Source organism: Myotis davidii, unplaced genomic scaffold (genome assembly GCF_000327345.1).
Source record: "Myotis davidii unplaced genomic scaffold, ASM32734v1 scaffold174, whole genome shotgun sequence".
Classification (NCBI taxonomy): Eukaryota; Metazoa; Chordata; class Mammalia; order Chiroptera; family Vespertilionidae; genus Myotis; species Myotis davidii.
Window position 1 is genome coordinate 3,830,334 of NW_006289087.1, and position 14,945 is coordinate 3,845,278.

The 14,945-nt window shown below is 40.5% G+C and overlaps 1 protein-coding gene across 1 annotated transcript in view; it reads right to left on the bottom strand.

Moving 5' to 3' along the window:
• The window catches only part of IARS2 (isoleucyl-tRNA synthetase 2, mitochondrial), a 29,034-nt gene extending 14,968 nt beyond the window's left edge, over nucleotides 1-14,066 (bottom strand). The window contains exons 1-9 of the mRNA XM_015562372.1: nucleotides 13,919-14,066; nucleotides 13,779-13,828; nucleotides 13,589-13,698; nucleotides 13,406-13,496; nucleotides 12,956-13,071; nucleotides 11,125-11,294; nucleotides 10,064-10,154; nucleotides 9,041-9,192; nucleotides 6,123-6,283 (exon numbers count right to left, since the gene is read on the bottom strand). Coding sequence (XP_015417858.1) covers nucleotides 6,123-6,283; nucleotides 9,041-9,192; nucleotides 10,064-10,154; nucleotides 11,125-11,294; nucleotides 12,956-13,071; nucleotides 13,406-13,496; nucleotides 13,589-13,698; nucleotides 13,779-13,828; nucleotides 13,919-14,005 — 1,028 coding nt within the window. The 5' untranslated portion in view covers nucleotides 14,006-14,066. The remainder of the gene's footprint in view (nucleotides 1-6,122; nucleotides 6,284-9,040; nucleotides 9,193-10,063; nucleotides 10,155-11,124; nucleotides 11,295-12,955; nucleotides 13,072-13,405; nucleotides 13,497-13,588; nucleotides 13,699-13,778; nucleotides 13,829-13,918) is intronic.
• Between the last annotated feature and the right edge of the window lie 879 nt (nucleotides 14,067-14,945).

Here is a 14,945-nt window from a genome sequence, read left to right on the forward strand (position 1 = left end):
GAGCCTCCTGGTTCCTTAACACTCGTGAGCCTAAGCCAGAAACAGTGAAAGCCAGGCCTTGAAAGCGTGTCTCCTAAATCACGGTTCAAATGTTTTTCCTTTGCTATTCAGCCTCTCTAGCGCATCTAAAAGACCACCACTTACAGCAAACACACACTCATCTCTCCGGTTTGCGAAGCAGAGGCACAAGGACTAGCCATGAGCCAGGGGAAGGCGGGGCACAGGGAGTCTCAGGAGATCAGTGCTGACAGAAGGAGCACCGAGTCCAAGGACCGGAGTCCACCTGCGACTTAGTAGATCCTGACAGGAGCACAGCATACTCTTCTCCTGAGCTTCAGTCGCCGTGGACACCGGGAAAAGCAACTTACAACTACAGGTGATACTGACATGTCCCCTTTTTTTGACATGTCCATTGTAGAATGCCAAAGTCAACGCTTTTTCACATCCCTAAATAGCAGGTAACTCAGTGAAGATTTACTATAAGTATTACTGAGCTATACTCAGTTACTCTACCTCGTCAATAACTAGAAATACCAAACATCAAAGAAAGATTCTGAGTTTGCAGCTGGCATGTTACTAAGAAATTGTAAAAACCCACCCCCTCTAGTCGAACTAAAATTCATGATTTAATTGCTACATTTACTCAATTCTATTTTGAGACTGTAGACAACTATTACTCACACTTTTAAAACTAAATTAAACACAATTCTGGAGTTAGAGGATAAAACTGAACAAAACTTCTGATACATAAGAATGCAGGTTTCAAAGAGAAAAACATCCTCGCATTCTAAACAGATCACAAGTTAAATGCCCAGAACTGGTGTCACAAAGTGACAATTTTCTCTTGACTTGGACTCTGGGGGTCCGAATGATCCTAAGAAACTCTGGGAGAGAGTTTTAAGAACAAAACTTGCAGTAAAAATGAACACACACATCCAACCTACAGACTTGAGGTTTGCTGGATCACAAAATAAAAATAAATGTAATGTTTAAACAAAATACAGTAAGATAACTTTGAGGGGAAAAATACAAGCAAAGGCTACACAACTGCTTGAAAGATACTCATAGATCTGCAGCAAAGCCCTAGAACAGCCACATGCTGGATGGGCTCCATTCATTCATTTTCACACACAGGGAACTGGCACCCATTAAGAGCTGAGCTACCACTTTTAATGACTGCACATTCATTCTTCTGAAATTGACTTAAGTTATCTCTTTCCTATACCATTATGTTCTTTTATAAACAACTGTATGGGACCTCCTTACATATACATCAATGCACAAGACATTGGTCCCCTTATGTCCCTTGGATAAATACTTAGAAATGTAAATTTCTTATAACGAAACTGAGATCATGCTTTAAAATTTTTTAAACTATTTGATAGGCATTTTTTTAGTGATATCAAATATCCCTCAGAAAAAAATACAAGGAAGAATTCAAAATTTATCTTTGGAAAGTTAAGAATTCCCCCATCCTATACAATAAAGCGGGAATATGCAAATTGACCATCCCCCCCTCGCACAAGACGGCTGCCACAAGATGGCCAGCAGGGGAGGGAAGTTTGGGGGAACCAAGCTGGCAGGGGAGGGCAGTTGGGGGTGACCAGGCCAGCAGGGGAGGGCAGTTGGGGGGACCAAGCCAGCAGGGGGGGGCAGTTGGGGGCGATCGGGCCAGCAGGGGAGCAGTTAGGCATCAATCAGGCTGGCAGGGGAGTGGTTAGGGGGTGATCAGGCTGGCAGGCAGAAGTAGTTAGGGGCAAACAGGCAGGAAGGCAGGTGAGCAGCTGTGAGCCAGCAGTCCCAAATTGTGAGAGGGATGGCCCGATCCACAGGGATCGGGCTTAAACTGGCAGTTGGACATCCCCCGAGGGGTCCCAGATTGGAGAGGGTGCAGGCTGGGCTGAGGGACACTGCCACCCCCACCAGTGCACGAATTTCGTGCACCAGGCCTCTAGTTTTGTTAATAATAGCCTATATTTAACAGTTAACTTATAACCTGAAGATCAGTGTAAATTACTGTCGACGAGAGTGGGTGGAACTGCTTATCAGTACCTAACCTATATGCTTCCATTCTAACGCTGTATTTCATAAAGCGATAAGTCCATCATAAAACTTTGTACTTTACGCAAGAGCCTTATCTAAACACATGCACTATGTGCCCAACAGGTTTCAATCAGCGAAAATGCCCTGGCAGTAAAAGCAACTATAGCACCAACCAATCCCCCTGGACTTTGACATCGATGAGGCTGGAAGCTTATTTAGCGTGTTATTGGAAATTAAGCAGCATTAGGGTTACTAGGTAATGAAGAAACGGTTGCTGTCCAGTGTGTCCTGCATTTGTCTGCATAGAAGCAAGAAATACTAAAGACTACAAGAACTTCTCTTCTTCTGTAAGTTACCAGATGAAGGTAAGAGACTAAATATTTCCTATTTACGTACTAAATTTAATTCTGGAACACACTGAAATCAGAGAAGGGAGCTATTTTTTACCTTTATGCTATGCTTATGTTTGAAAGGTGAAGGAAACCTATTTGTAGAAATTTTCTTTGTTTAATACACATTATAATTTTTTACCAAATGGCCATGAACATGAGTAAAAATTTGAGGTAGCCAAAGCTTACACCCAACTTAAATTAGAAATTCCTAGACTGTTTCTAGGAAATTTCTCATCATTTCCAGAAATCAGGAGCTACTAAGTTCCTTAAATGCGTAGGTTAACTATTGCATTTATACTGTTAAATTAATTATAATCATCTGAAATGGTGAAAGGAATTTAACAACTTCTTTTCCTTCCTAGGTAGCAAGTGTTTCTATAGTTTATCTTTTTTTATGCTAAAAAGTACTTATTTTATCTTTGTTAACTAGAAATAGATTTCCACCTGAATTATAATGGCATTAAATTACAGATTCAGAAAATGACTGATGATGTTAAAGACAGAAATGGAATTATTTGAGAAACTACAAATATGAATATAAATGTAGATGAGAAAATTATTTCAAATCAAAATTAAACATCAGAGTTTCAGTATACTTACGAGATTATTATAGACTTTCATCAAGAAAAGCTGAAGGCATCTTTTGATACACATAATGGAGTTATCAAGTGTAACAGCAACTCCATGTGGACTGTGTACCAATTTCCAGTGGAGATGCTGTTACTTTTGATGGTTACCAACTCGCTGCAATATAAAGGCACATCCAAGAAAGACAGCAGATCATGGTCACTGTGGTTCTCATCTCGGCTAAGCTCCCTGTCTCACAACCTGCCACCTACCAGTCAGGAGTGGGCTGCCTCTTCCTCCGGTCCCTCCCAGCCCTCAGTGCGTGGGGCCGAGTTGTGAGCCAACAAATGGTGTACAGGAAAATGACCTATGAATTGACAGACAGTGTGGCTAAGTGTGTCTGTCATTTCTGTAGGCCAATATTCTGTATATCTCTACGACTTCGGAATCAGAAACCAACTGGGACCATGCAGGCAACACACACAAAAAAGAGTCTGTAACAGCCATGTAAATGCACTGACTATAAATAAAACATAAATGGTACCTGATGAATATCTGCTTGTGTTTTTCCGACGAAGCTCGCATTTATTTCACCCAGCTTACTGATCAATCAGCCTATGTGCCATTTAACTGTCCTGATGAAATAATAATCCAATAAATCCGTTTGCTCTGCTTACTAATATACACACAGGGTCTACTTCAATCAATTCAAGAAAATCCCCTAACACACTTGTTCCGCCCTGGCCGGGTCGCTCAGTTGGTTTGAAGCATCATCCTGTGCAGCCAAAGGTTGCGGGTTCGATCCCTGGTCGGGGCGGCATATGGGAGGCAACTGATCAATGTCTAGACGTCTATGTCTGTCTGTCTGTTTCTCTCACTTGAGTGCACTTATCTCAACTTTAATTCTTAATAGAGGTAATAAGGTCTTAGTAGTTATATCTGATCAAGCTCTCAATTAAAAAACAACAACACATAAGCAACAATATTTAGGTTCAAAGAGTTTCAGTTCCAAATTTTAATAAAATTATAATGGTAATAAAACATGAGCAACAATATTTAGGTTCAAAGAGTCTCAGCTCCAAATTTTAATAAAATTATAATGGTAATAAAAAGCCTTATGACTTCCTGGTCTCCAGAATCTAGTTTCTTTTCCTGAAACATACTCTCACTCTTCATGTCTACTTAAAAGCTTAAATTCCTTAACCTAGTACTCAAGACTCACTATAATTTCCCCCAACCAGTGTTTCCTAGAGTTCATCTTTCTGAAGTTCCCTCACAAACACTCAGCGCATTATGGCTCCTACACACACGTTCTACTCCTCCCTCCCCCACAGCTCCTCGGCTCCTGCAGATCCCAATACTTCCCCAGATGTCCTAGCTCATCCGTGAGGCCTACTCCAACGCCACATCCTCTGTGAGAGAAGCAAGTGAGCAGGCGTGTGGGTCAGTATTTACCCCAGGGCCAGCCTCTCGTGCTGCATTCTACTTTCCCCCACAGCTCCCGGCACCTGCAGATCCCACTACTTCCCCAGATGTCCTTCAGTGGTCGGCAAACTCATTAGTCAACAAGCCAAATATCAACAGTACTGCTTCAAAATAGACTCGCCCAGGCCGAAAACCGACTTCTGTGCATGGGTATAAGTGATTAAATCAAAACAAACCAAAAACCACTTTAATCAACATTTTAAAACTCTAAAATACACATTTTCATAAAAGCTCTACCTGAAGATCTGCTGCTAATGTTGACGATGAAACGGAGAACCTTTCACGTTTGCCGACCACGGTTCTAGCTCATCCGCAAGGCCTACTCCAACGCCACATCCTCTGTGAAAGAAGCAAGTGAGCAGGCGTGTGGTCCAGTATTTACCCCAGGGCCAGCCTCTCGTGCTGCCTGGACCAGGCGGCCAGAGGTGTCAGACCCCTGGGAAGGAGCGACAGATGAAGGAGCGACAAGCATATTTCAGATTGAAAAGGAACTTTCACACCCAATGTGTGGGCTCTAAGTGATTAAATCAAAACAAACCAAAAACCACATTTTAAAACTCTAAAATACGCATTTTCATAAAAGCTCTACCTGAAGATCTGCTGCTAATGTTGACGATGAAACGGAGAACCTTTCACAACAATGATGACAAACCCAACGTAGGCCATTCCCCCGTGTCTGCAGGCTCCTGACTCCCCTCCACCTGACGGCCTGCATGCCTTCAAAGCCTCGCTCATCCTCACGGATGAAATGTGAAACAACTCACAAAACGTGCTCACACTCCTGACTCGTCTTACAGAATAATTTAGTAAAAAGTCCATAAACCAAATTAAAACAAATGTACTCAAAACAAGTAAAAACCTCTTCCTGAAGGGAGTGACTACTGTTCCCCTTCCCACATGTGTGGGTGACACAAGTCGGGCAGCCGCCCTAACTTCCTAGAAGGTACATCAGCTAGAGTAGACCACCATCTCATCTGAGCAGGGACCACGGGAATCTTGTTCACTAACTCAAAGGGTCAAGTGTTTGGCCTGGGGAAAAATCTCCTTTGCACTATATAAGCTTTTCTGCTCCAAACTATTTGCTATGTCCATGTGTTATCTTTCCAAATGGAAAAAAACAACTTAAGAAAAAAATAAGCTACAATTGGGAATGCAATCACTACAACAAATGTAATTTTATACATTGAGTTGTATTATAGCTTCTTAAATTATAAAGCATCTACACAATCACATGACACTATTCCCGATGAAAGGGAGGGTAGACTCAGTAAGAGTGACTCTAATTCATAAATAAAAGTTACACCCTGGGACTCCCCCACGAAACACTGTCCATCTTTGGATTCCCGACAGCTTATTCTAACACACGGCCTGGCATAGAGCAACAGTGAATTCTCATAGAAAAAAAACCTCGGAGCCTCTGTTCCTATGTATAAACACTGAAAAGACATAGCTATTCAAATTTCAATCATAGTGAAAGGATCTTTCTGAAATTTATATTTTATCCCCCCCCAAAGATAATTATTTTAGAATATTTTATTTAACATCCATTAGGAGTTCTCAATAATCCACTATTTTTCCATTTCTGAGGGAAATACAACTCACTTTAAAATGTTGAAAATATTCAGAAAGTCCTACCTGTTGATCAAGACTTCGTCTTTTGTCTTATGATGGAACACGGGAATCGGAACACCCCACACTCGTTGCCTGGATATACACCAATATGGCCGCCGGTCCATCATGTCCACCATGGCATTCTGGGCTGATCCAGGAATGAATTTCACCTTTTTTAACAATTCCTGCAATTGATTCACAAAGCAAGTCCAGTGAGAGAAAGCAGAACGAGTTTCCTAGAACCATCACTATTTATCCTAATATAGTTCTTTTCTTGAGATATTTATACTCATCTGCATGTCCCCTGCCAACTCTCCTTCCCCAAAAAACTACCTTAAACACTACACATTTCAGAGCAAACATGGCAGTTGAACCGGGACCACGAAGGACCTAATAAAGAGCATCAAGAGCAGACGGCAGCCCTAACCGGTTTGGCTCAGTGGATAGAGCATCGGCCTGCGGACTGAAGGGTCCCAGGTTCGATTCCGGCCAAGGGCATGTACCTTGGTTGCGGGCACATCCCCAGTAGGGAGTGTGCAGGAGGCAGCTGATCAATGTTTCTCTCACATCGATGTTTCTAACTGTCTATCCCTCTCTCTTCTTCTCTGTGAAAAATCAATAAAATATATATTAAAAGAAAAGAGAGCAGACGGCAGCTTCTGAGTATGTAATGAAAGATTTTATACCATTTCTAAGCACCAGACTAAAACTAGCAATAACAGGTAGTAATAACAGGTTTAGTAGAAGTATTATACTTCATTAAACTAGAGTTAAAATCAATTCAAACTTGAATTCAATCATTTTTTAAATGCTTAAGAAAAACTACTGTCATAGGTGGACAAACAAGGATTGCAAACTAACCTAATTGCATATAGTATGGTTTAAAATGGAAAAACACATTCTCAAAATAAGTGACTTCTCCTTCACTTGCTGCTTCTCATCTCTCAAGAACGCTCCCTCCTTGCCCCCCACCACCCCGCAAGCAAGAGCTGAAAATTACTAACATCTAATTACTAACATCTGATTTCATTTCATTTGTTAATTACTAAAAACACAAATTATCTAGCAAAAATGTTTGGTAATAAGCTCAAAAAAGGCCAAAATACGTTAACTTCATTTTTAAAATCTCCCTACCCATGAATAAAAGCATTTTTATATTTTCAGTTTCATGTGTCGATTCCTTAACAGAAACCCCTTCTCCCCCAAAGCCATTTGCAGCACCACCTACTGGCAGAATGACAAAACCTGCCATTCAATTTAACGCCTGGTTTAAATATCCAAGAAACGTGAATGCTGAGAGATATTTGATTTTGTTATGGAATAACTATTACTTATTTAAGGTGGTGATGATGCCACTAGAATTATGTTTTAAAGAATCTTTATCTTTCAGATTCACGTGCTGAAATGTTTATGGAAGAAAGAATGCCTGAAATATGTTTTAAAACAATACAGTGGGGGGGGGCGGGGGGAGGGGTAAGAGATCAACCGAAGGACTTGTATGCATGCATATAAGCATAACCAACGGACACAAGACACTGGGGGGTAGGGGAGGCTGGGGGAAGGTCAAGGGGGAAAAAAAGGAGACATGCACTACTCGTTGTAATACTTTAAGCAATAAAACAAAATTTAAAAAAAAAAAATCCAGTGGATAGGGAGTAAAAAATGAGTGGTGGGCCCTGGCCAGTTTGGCTCAGTGGTTGGAGGGTCAGCTCACCCACCAAAGGGTTCGGGGTGTGATTGCCTGTCGAGGGCATGTACCTCTGTTGCAGGGTCCATCCCCAGTCCCATTCAGGGCGCATGCGGGAGGCAACGAATCAATGTGTCTTGCTCCCTTCCCCCAGTTGGGGCAGGTGTAAGAGGCAACCAACTGATGTGTTTCTCTCACATCAGTGGTTCTCTCTCTCTCTCTCTCTCTCTCTCTCTCTCTCGCTCTCTCTCTTTCTTTCCCACTCTCTCTCTTTTTCTCTGACTCTCTCTTCTCCCTCCCTGCCTTCCACTCTAAAAATCACTGGAGCAAATATCTTCGGGTCAGATTAACAACAAAAAGTGAGTGGTGGGAGGGGTTTAGGTAAAAAAAAAAAAATTGGTCGTAAGTTGATTGTTGTTGAACTTGGGCGAAAGAAGCATGATAGTACATCACTCTGTTCTAGCTCTGCCAAGAGCAACTGAAAATTGTATATAAGACATTTTTTAAAAACAGCTTCAGCATACTGCATCAGACTAAGATGTTTTGCATCCAAAAGTCTGCGCAGAGCTGGAAGTTACAAATTTTAACATTTATAAGGGCTTCATGGGATGTCAAAACAAACAAACAAACAAACAAACAGTCCATGTCACAACTGTCCACTCAATACAAATTCAGAAAATGCAAACTGCTACACATAGCTTTGGCGAGGGCCCCAAACTGCCATGCCAACATTTTGTTTAATAAAAGAGCTCAAATACATATAAAACTTTAGAACATCTGTTCTAAAGTATCAACACAAAGCAACAGCTTTTCAAATAGACTAAAATTTCAATCTGAGGAAAACCAAGGGTCTTGAAAGTATTGTATTGAACCCTCATGTGCCAGACTCCTATTCCAGAATCGTTTATCCGCCTATTCCAGGAGGTAGGCGTTATGATCACTTTAAACAGATGAGTAAACGGAGGTTCTGAGAGATTAAACAATTTGCCAAGCTCCATTCTGTCCCAATTCTGTGACACTTTCACTGCACTGGGCAGGATTTGGACAAGTCACTTAGCCCTTCTCAGGCTAATTTTTCCCATGTATATAACGAGGAATGGAAATCCAAGGTTATTCCTGATCTGAAATTCTACGATCTTATGAGACCAAATCCTAACAGCACCACACCCTCCCTCCGCCTCACACTGAGATCCTAACAGCAGCCCTCCCTCACTGAGAACGAGAAAGCCCAGCCCGCAGTAAGACGCCTTCCTACCTTGGCTGTGGCCTTGAGTTCCGAGATGTTTATGAACCACTGCTTGCTGGCACGTATAACAACTGGTTTCTTAGTCCTCCAGTCGTAGGGATAACTGTGCACCAATTTTTCCTCTAGCAACAAATTCTTTGAAGCCTGAAGCATCTTTATAACTAAAAAAAAAAGTCAGTAACAATTTGCGTTAGACATATTTACAAGTACTATGAAAGCCCTAGTAACCCTCAATACTCCCAGGAGACCTACATCTGCACCAGCAGGTGCAGGAAGAATAGCCACCTACCAAGTACCACAGGCATAACCTGGGACTCTCCTGGCAAAACACGCAGGGACTATAAAACCTTAACCAGACTCCGGATTATCCCACTGCCTTCACTTCAAAGGAAAGATGAACACGATACACTTAGAATTCTACACCTGAAATTCAGAGTCACAATCTTACATGTCTAGGTTCTTAAAATGGTGACCATGTTTTCCGGAAGAAACCAGGCACAGCGAGTTGAATTTTGTTCCCCAAAAAGAGATGCTTAAGCCCTCACTCCCAGACCCTGTGAATGTGAGCTTATTTGGAAATGGGGTCTTCGTAGATGTGATCGAGTGAAGATGAAGTCACAGGACTAGAGTGAGCCCTAACCCCATCACTGTCCTTACAAGAGGAAAGAACACAGTCACACAGAGGAGGACGGTGGACTGGAGGCAGAGACTGGAGAAACACCTGTACACCAAGGACTGGTTTAACCCAGGGATGACCAGGAGCCACCGGAAACGGAAGAGGCACGAAAGGATTCGTCCACAGATCTCTCAGAGGGAGCGCGGCCCTGCCCACACCTTGATTTGCTTAAACAGAGCATCTTCAAAGGAAGATATGAAATACTCTACACTCTATTTTAAACCACATGGCAAAATAAGACGTCGTTTTAGCCTTTTGTTTTTGTTGAAACTATAAAATGGGAGCATAAGTCAAGGCTCCTGCTGGCTACTTTTCAGAAAATACGGATTTATGACACCAACATACACAATACTCACCCACATCCGTCCCCTCGTCAAGGACGGCCTTGTTTTGAAGTTCAGGCCCGGCAGCTGCTGTGAAAACGCCATCTTCATCCACCAAACAATCCTACAAAGTGTCATTTTGAAAAATTAGAGTATCAAGACATTTTACCTATGACAGTATCTGGCAAGACAATACAGATAAGACATCTCAGTCTAACAGACGAGGCGTGCAGCCCACCGGCAGCGAGTTTGACATGCTTGGTCTAGACCAGCTGTGGGCAAACTACGGCCTGCGGGCCGGATCCAGCCCGTTTGAAATGAATAAAACTATTGAAAAAAAAGACCGTACCCTTTTATGTAATGATGTTTACTTTGAATTTATATTAGTTCACACAAACACTCCATCCATGCTTTTGTTCCGGCCCTCCGGTCCAGTTTAAGAACCCACTGTGGCCCTCGAGTCAAACAGTTTGCCCACCCCTGGTCTAGACTTTCACTACAGTGAAATTTCGAGGACTTATTCAGTGACAAGGAAATGTAAATTTATACATTTACATCACTAAAGGCAAAATGTCTTATTAAAGCAGAGACTTAATGTTTACTAAAAAGTAAAACATCACTTTTAATTTGATCTCTATTAATTCATGGATCTATGGCAACATACATAGAATTCTACAGTGATGACTTTGAAACTCACCTTTAAATGGAAAAACTTGCTAAGCAATTGATGTGTGTAAAATTAATTTAGAGAGGACTATATAGTTTTAAAAACACCTGTTCTTTTCAACTAGTAAAACTAGTAAAATCCACTTGCCAATTTTCAGAGAAAGTAATTTGTCCATGTGACTTCATATTTGAAAGAAAAAGCTGCCCCCACTCAATATACATTCTTCAAATTTAATTTTACGCTGATTTTGTGTTGTCTGGGAAATCTTTCTCAATTAGGGTGAATTAATGAAGCTCCAGCATATTGCACAAATTTCACAATTATGATGATAAGTGATTGTTTATTATAAAAAAAGAAAGATGTTACTCGGTTTATCACTTTAATTCTACGAAAGCAGCGATTAAAAAGGAAGGAAGAGGACCAGTACCGTGGACAGGTTGTGTTGGGAAGCTACACTGTAATCTTCCATACCATGAGCGGGGGCTGTGTGAACCAATCCCGTGCCTTTGGTCATGGTCACATGATTTGCAGGTAGGAGCGGAGAGATTTTATCGGGAATTAAAGGATGAGCGCAAGTACCACTTTCCAAATCGGCACCTGAAGGCAAAGAAAAGCACAATGAAAAGAATCATCTCAGAGGGCAATTCTCCTACCTCCCTAAGAGCAGCAACAGAGCAGACAAGAGGAGCAGCCTGGCCCGAGACCGGCCCACGCCCGGCCTCCCCCTTCCCTTGCTCTGGGAGCTCTTAGTGATTAATAAGAAACAATATATTCTTTCTGCAAAGAAAACCTACCCCATACAAATTATGCTGCTTTAGCTGTTCAACATTCTTACTACTCTAATCAGTCTTAAGCTAGTTGTCACCAGCTTATTTTGCCAGCCGTGAGAATTACATCTACTGCTCGGAAATGTGGTGGCTCAAAATAGCAACCCACTAATTCTCTGCAGAGTAATAATTTGAAACAATTACATGATCTAGAAGAGTGATCTTAACTATAACCACTTTCAAAAGCCTTGAGAGAAAGCCTTTCAGCTTCCATAACAACACCTAACTTGTGGAGTAGACATTTTGCACTTAAAATGCAGGCAGGGGATTGGCGAGGGGAGGAAAAGAGGGGCGTATAGAGTAAGAATATACTGGATCCTCCTTACCTATTGCACCAGTAAGGACCAAATGATATTAAGTGATAAACATTCTGTAGCTTCTTTCCTGCCTTTCCCATAAAATCCTTTTTATTTTTGCTAAGACTGTTTGAACTTCTAATTGGCTTGTATCTGAACCTATGCATTTAGATAGAGGGTTTCACTATTAGTTAGGCAATCTTTCCATTTTGGGATATCTCATTCATTTAAAAAAACATTTTTTTGTAAGAAACACAAAGATATATCATTCCTAAGGATCAAAGGTAATTTTGTTTATTTATTTTTATTGATTTCAGAAAGAGGAAGGGAGAACCTGAATCTAGGCATTTAGATAGAGGGCTTCACTATTAGTTAGGCAATCTTCCCATTTTGGGCTACCTCATTCATTTAAAAAACATTTTTTTGTAAGAAACTCAAAACTATATCATTCCTAAGGATCAAAGCTAATTATTTATTTATTTATTTATTTATTTATCACAGCCCCTATTGAGGATGGAGCCACAACCCAGGCAGGTGCCCTGACGTGGAATTGAACCGTGACCTCCTGGTTCACAAGTCAACACTCAATCACTGAGCCACACCAGCCCGGCCAAAGGTAATTCTAAAACTTCCCTGATTCCACAGTTATATCTCAAAACCAGTCCCCAATTGAAGCCCACTAAAGACTTTTGATTGAAGCACTGTTTTTGGACTAATTTTCAAAATTTACTCAATTTCCTTAGTAAAATCATGTACCAAAAATAAATATATTTACTTCCTTCCGTGCTCTTTTGATTACATCAGATAAAAATGATTTTTAGCAATTTAATTTTGGATAAAAAGTTGAAAAGATCTTTGTACATTCTACCTCATAGAAAGGACACTTGTCCAATTTTACATTGGATATTTGGCAGAAATATTACTTTGTCTGTTGTGCCTTTGTCAATGTTCACATTTTTCTATACCCCTATCATGTTTAATGTATAGTCTCCTTCAGGGGAATCACTGTAACGTATATTCTAGAAAGGCAGAAGCCACGTCTGTTTTGATTCAGAATGAGCAGCGTTCAGCAAAGTACCTCAATCAACCCAATAGTTTGATGACTGTGATAGTCAGAATATCTATAAATCTTCACCTGAAAATGTTGAAATAACCTCAAATGTTGTTTTCAGAGCAGAAGCAACAAACGTCACTTTGTCTGCAGCCAGTATGTACAGCTCTCCAGATGTGGAACACTTCACAACGGCGTACCTCAAATAAAAGTTTAGGGTAACGTTACTAACAATGATGGAAGAAAAGCCACGGATAATATTTAAAATGTGTTACTACCATTTTAGAAAAACTAACTTCAAGATCCCAAAAGTACTATTTTCAAAGGACTTCATCCCTTACATCTGTTTTGTTTTAAAAAAAAAAAAAAGTGGAAATAAAATCTTAAAGTTTATATGAACACGGTTAAGTTATAACACATTAACTTTTAAGAGAATAATGAGGATGAAATAAGTTCAAAATAATGCTACTGATAGAACTGATCCTATTTGTGGATTAAAAAACAAACAAACAAAAAATGCAATGCTCTACCTACTTTGCATCTGGCATATAACAAACAGCCTGATTGGCTGGAATTGTCCAAGGCTGTGTCGTCCAGACTAAAACACTAACAGGAGAGGAACCATCTGTGGGAACAGAGTTTCAAATATGTTAGCAAATGTTCCAATCCCATAACTGTCATAAACTCAAGCAATGAATAAATATGAATAAATCGCACCTATGAGAGATGCCAACTTGGGGGCAGGTTTCGAGAGAGGGAATTTTACATACACGGAGCGACTGACATGCTGGGGGTTATACTCCAGTTCCGCTTCAGCCAAGGCAGTTCTGAGGTGGAAACATATTAGACATAAGGATCTGGAGGCCTCACAAAATGTCTCCTTTAATGAGCAAAAACACACAAATACCTCGATGAGGGAGACCAAAACACAGGCTTGTAAGACCGGTAAATCAGGCCCTAGAAAAGACGAAGACGGTCTATGAAAAGCTGGGATTCTGTAACTATCTAACACTCCCAGAGGAAAAAAGGAAAAAAGTACTTTGGTACCTTCTCATACATTTGGTAGAAAATTCTCAACTGTTTGGCCTCGTAACTGCCGTCAAACGTATAGTAGCAATTGTTCCAATCCGCCATAATTCCCCAACGAATAAATGCCGACCTCTGTTTCTCAATTGCCGCTTTAGCAAATGACCTAGCTGAACAAATACAGACAAGAAAAAGCTTTGACAAACCCGTAAATTCACATTCTTAAAAATGGCTCAGCCATGTATCTCTCTAAATGCAGGTATTGTACACAGTTTAGATGATAAAGTTTACTTAATAGCAAAGTGATTTTGAAAGTTAAAGGTGTTCAAACTCTAAAATTAACTAGAATTTCAAAAGTTAAAGTTTTGTTACCATCTTCTGTATTTTCTAGACTTTGTACAATGACCTCACATTTAGAAAACAATGCATTGGAAGAATTCCTCAAATTTCTGAATTTAAGAAAAGACCAGAGAATAGATTTCATTATACAAAAGAAATTAATCAGCACATCGAGTCGATGATAATAAATTTCACAAGGAAGTAAATAATCTTCACAATCATATCCAAATATACAATAGCTTAACATATACAAATACAAGATTCCTTGCCGATCCAATCTACTGAAGAATCAAATAAGAGATTAATTTAAAATATATTTGTATTTTAGAATTTACTTTTGTTTATTCACCTGAAATAGGTAAAAAGCCCTAGCGAGGAAAATAAATAAAAACACTGGTCAAAATAATAATCTCAAAATATGAAGACTAGGCCTGGCCAGTTTGGCTCAGTGGATAGAGCATCGACAGTCTGACTAAAGGGTCCCAGGTTCGATTCTGGTCAAGGGCATGTACCTCGGTTGCCGGCTCAATCCCCGTCCCTGGTAGGGGGCAGACAGGAGGCAACCAATCAATGTCTCTCTCACATCGATGTTTCTCTCTGTGTGTCTCCCCCTCCCTTCCACTCTCTCTAAAAATCAAGGGGAAAATATCCTCAGGTGAGGATTAACAACAACAACAACAACAAAATACACACACACACATACACATAC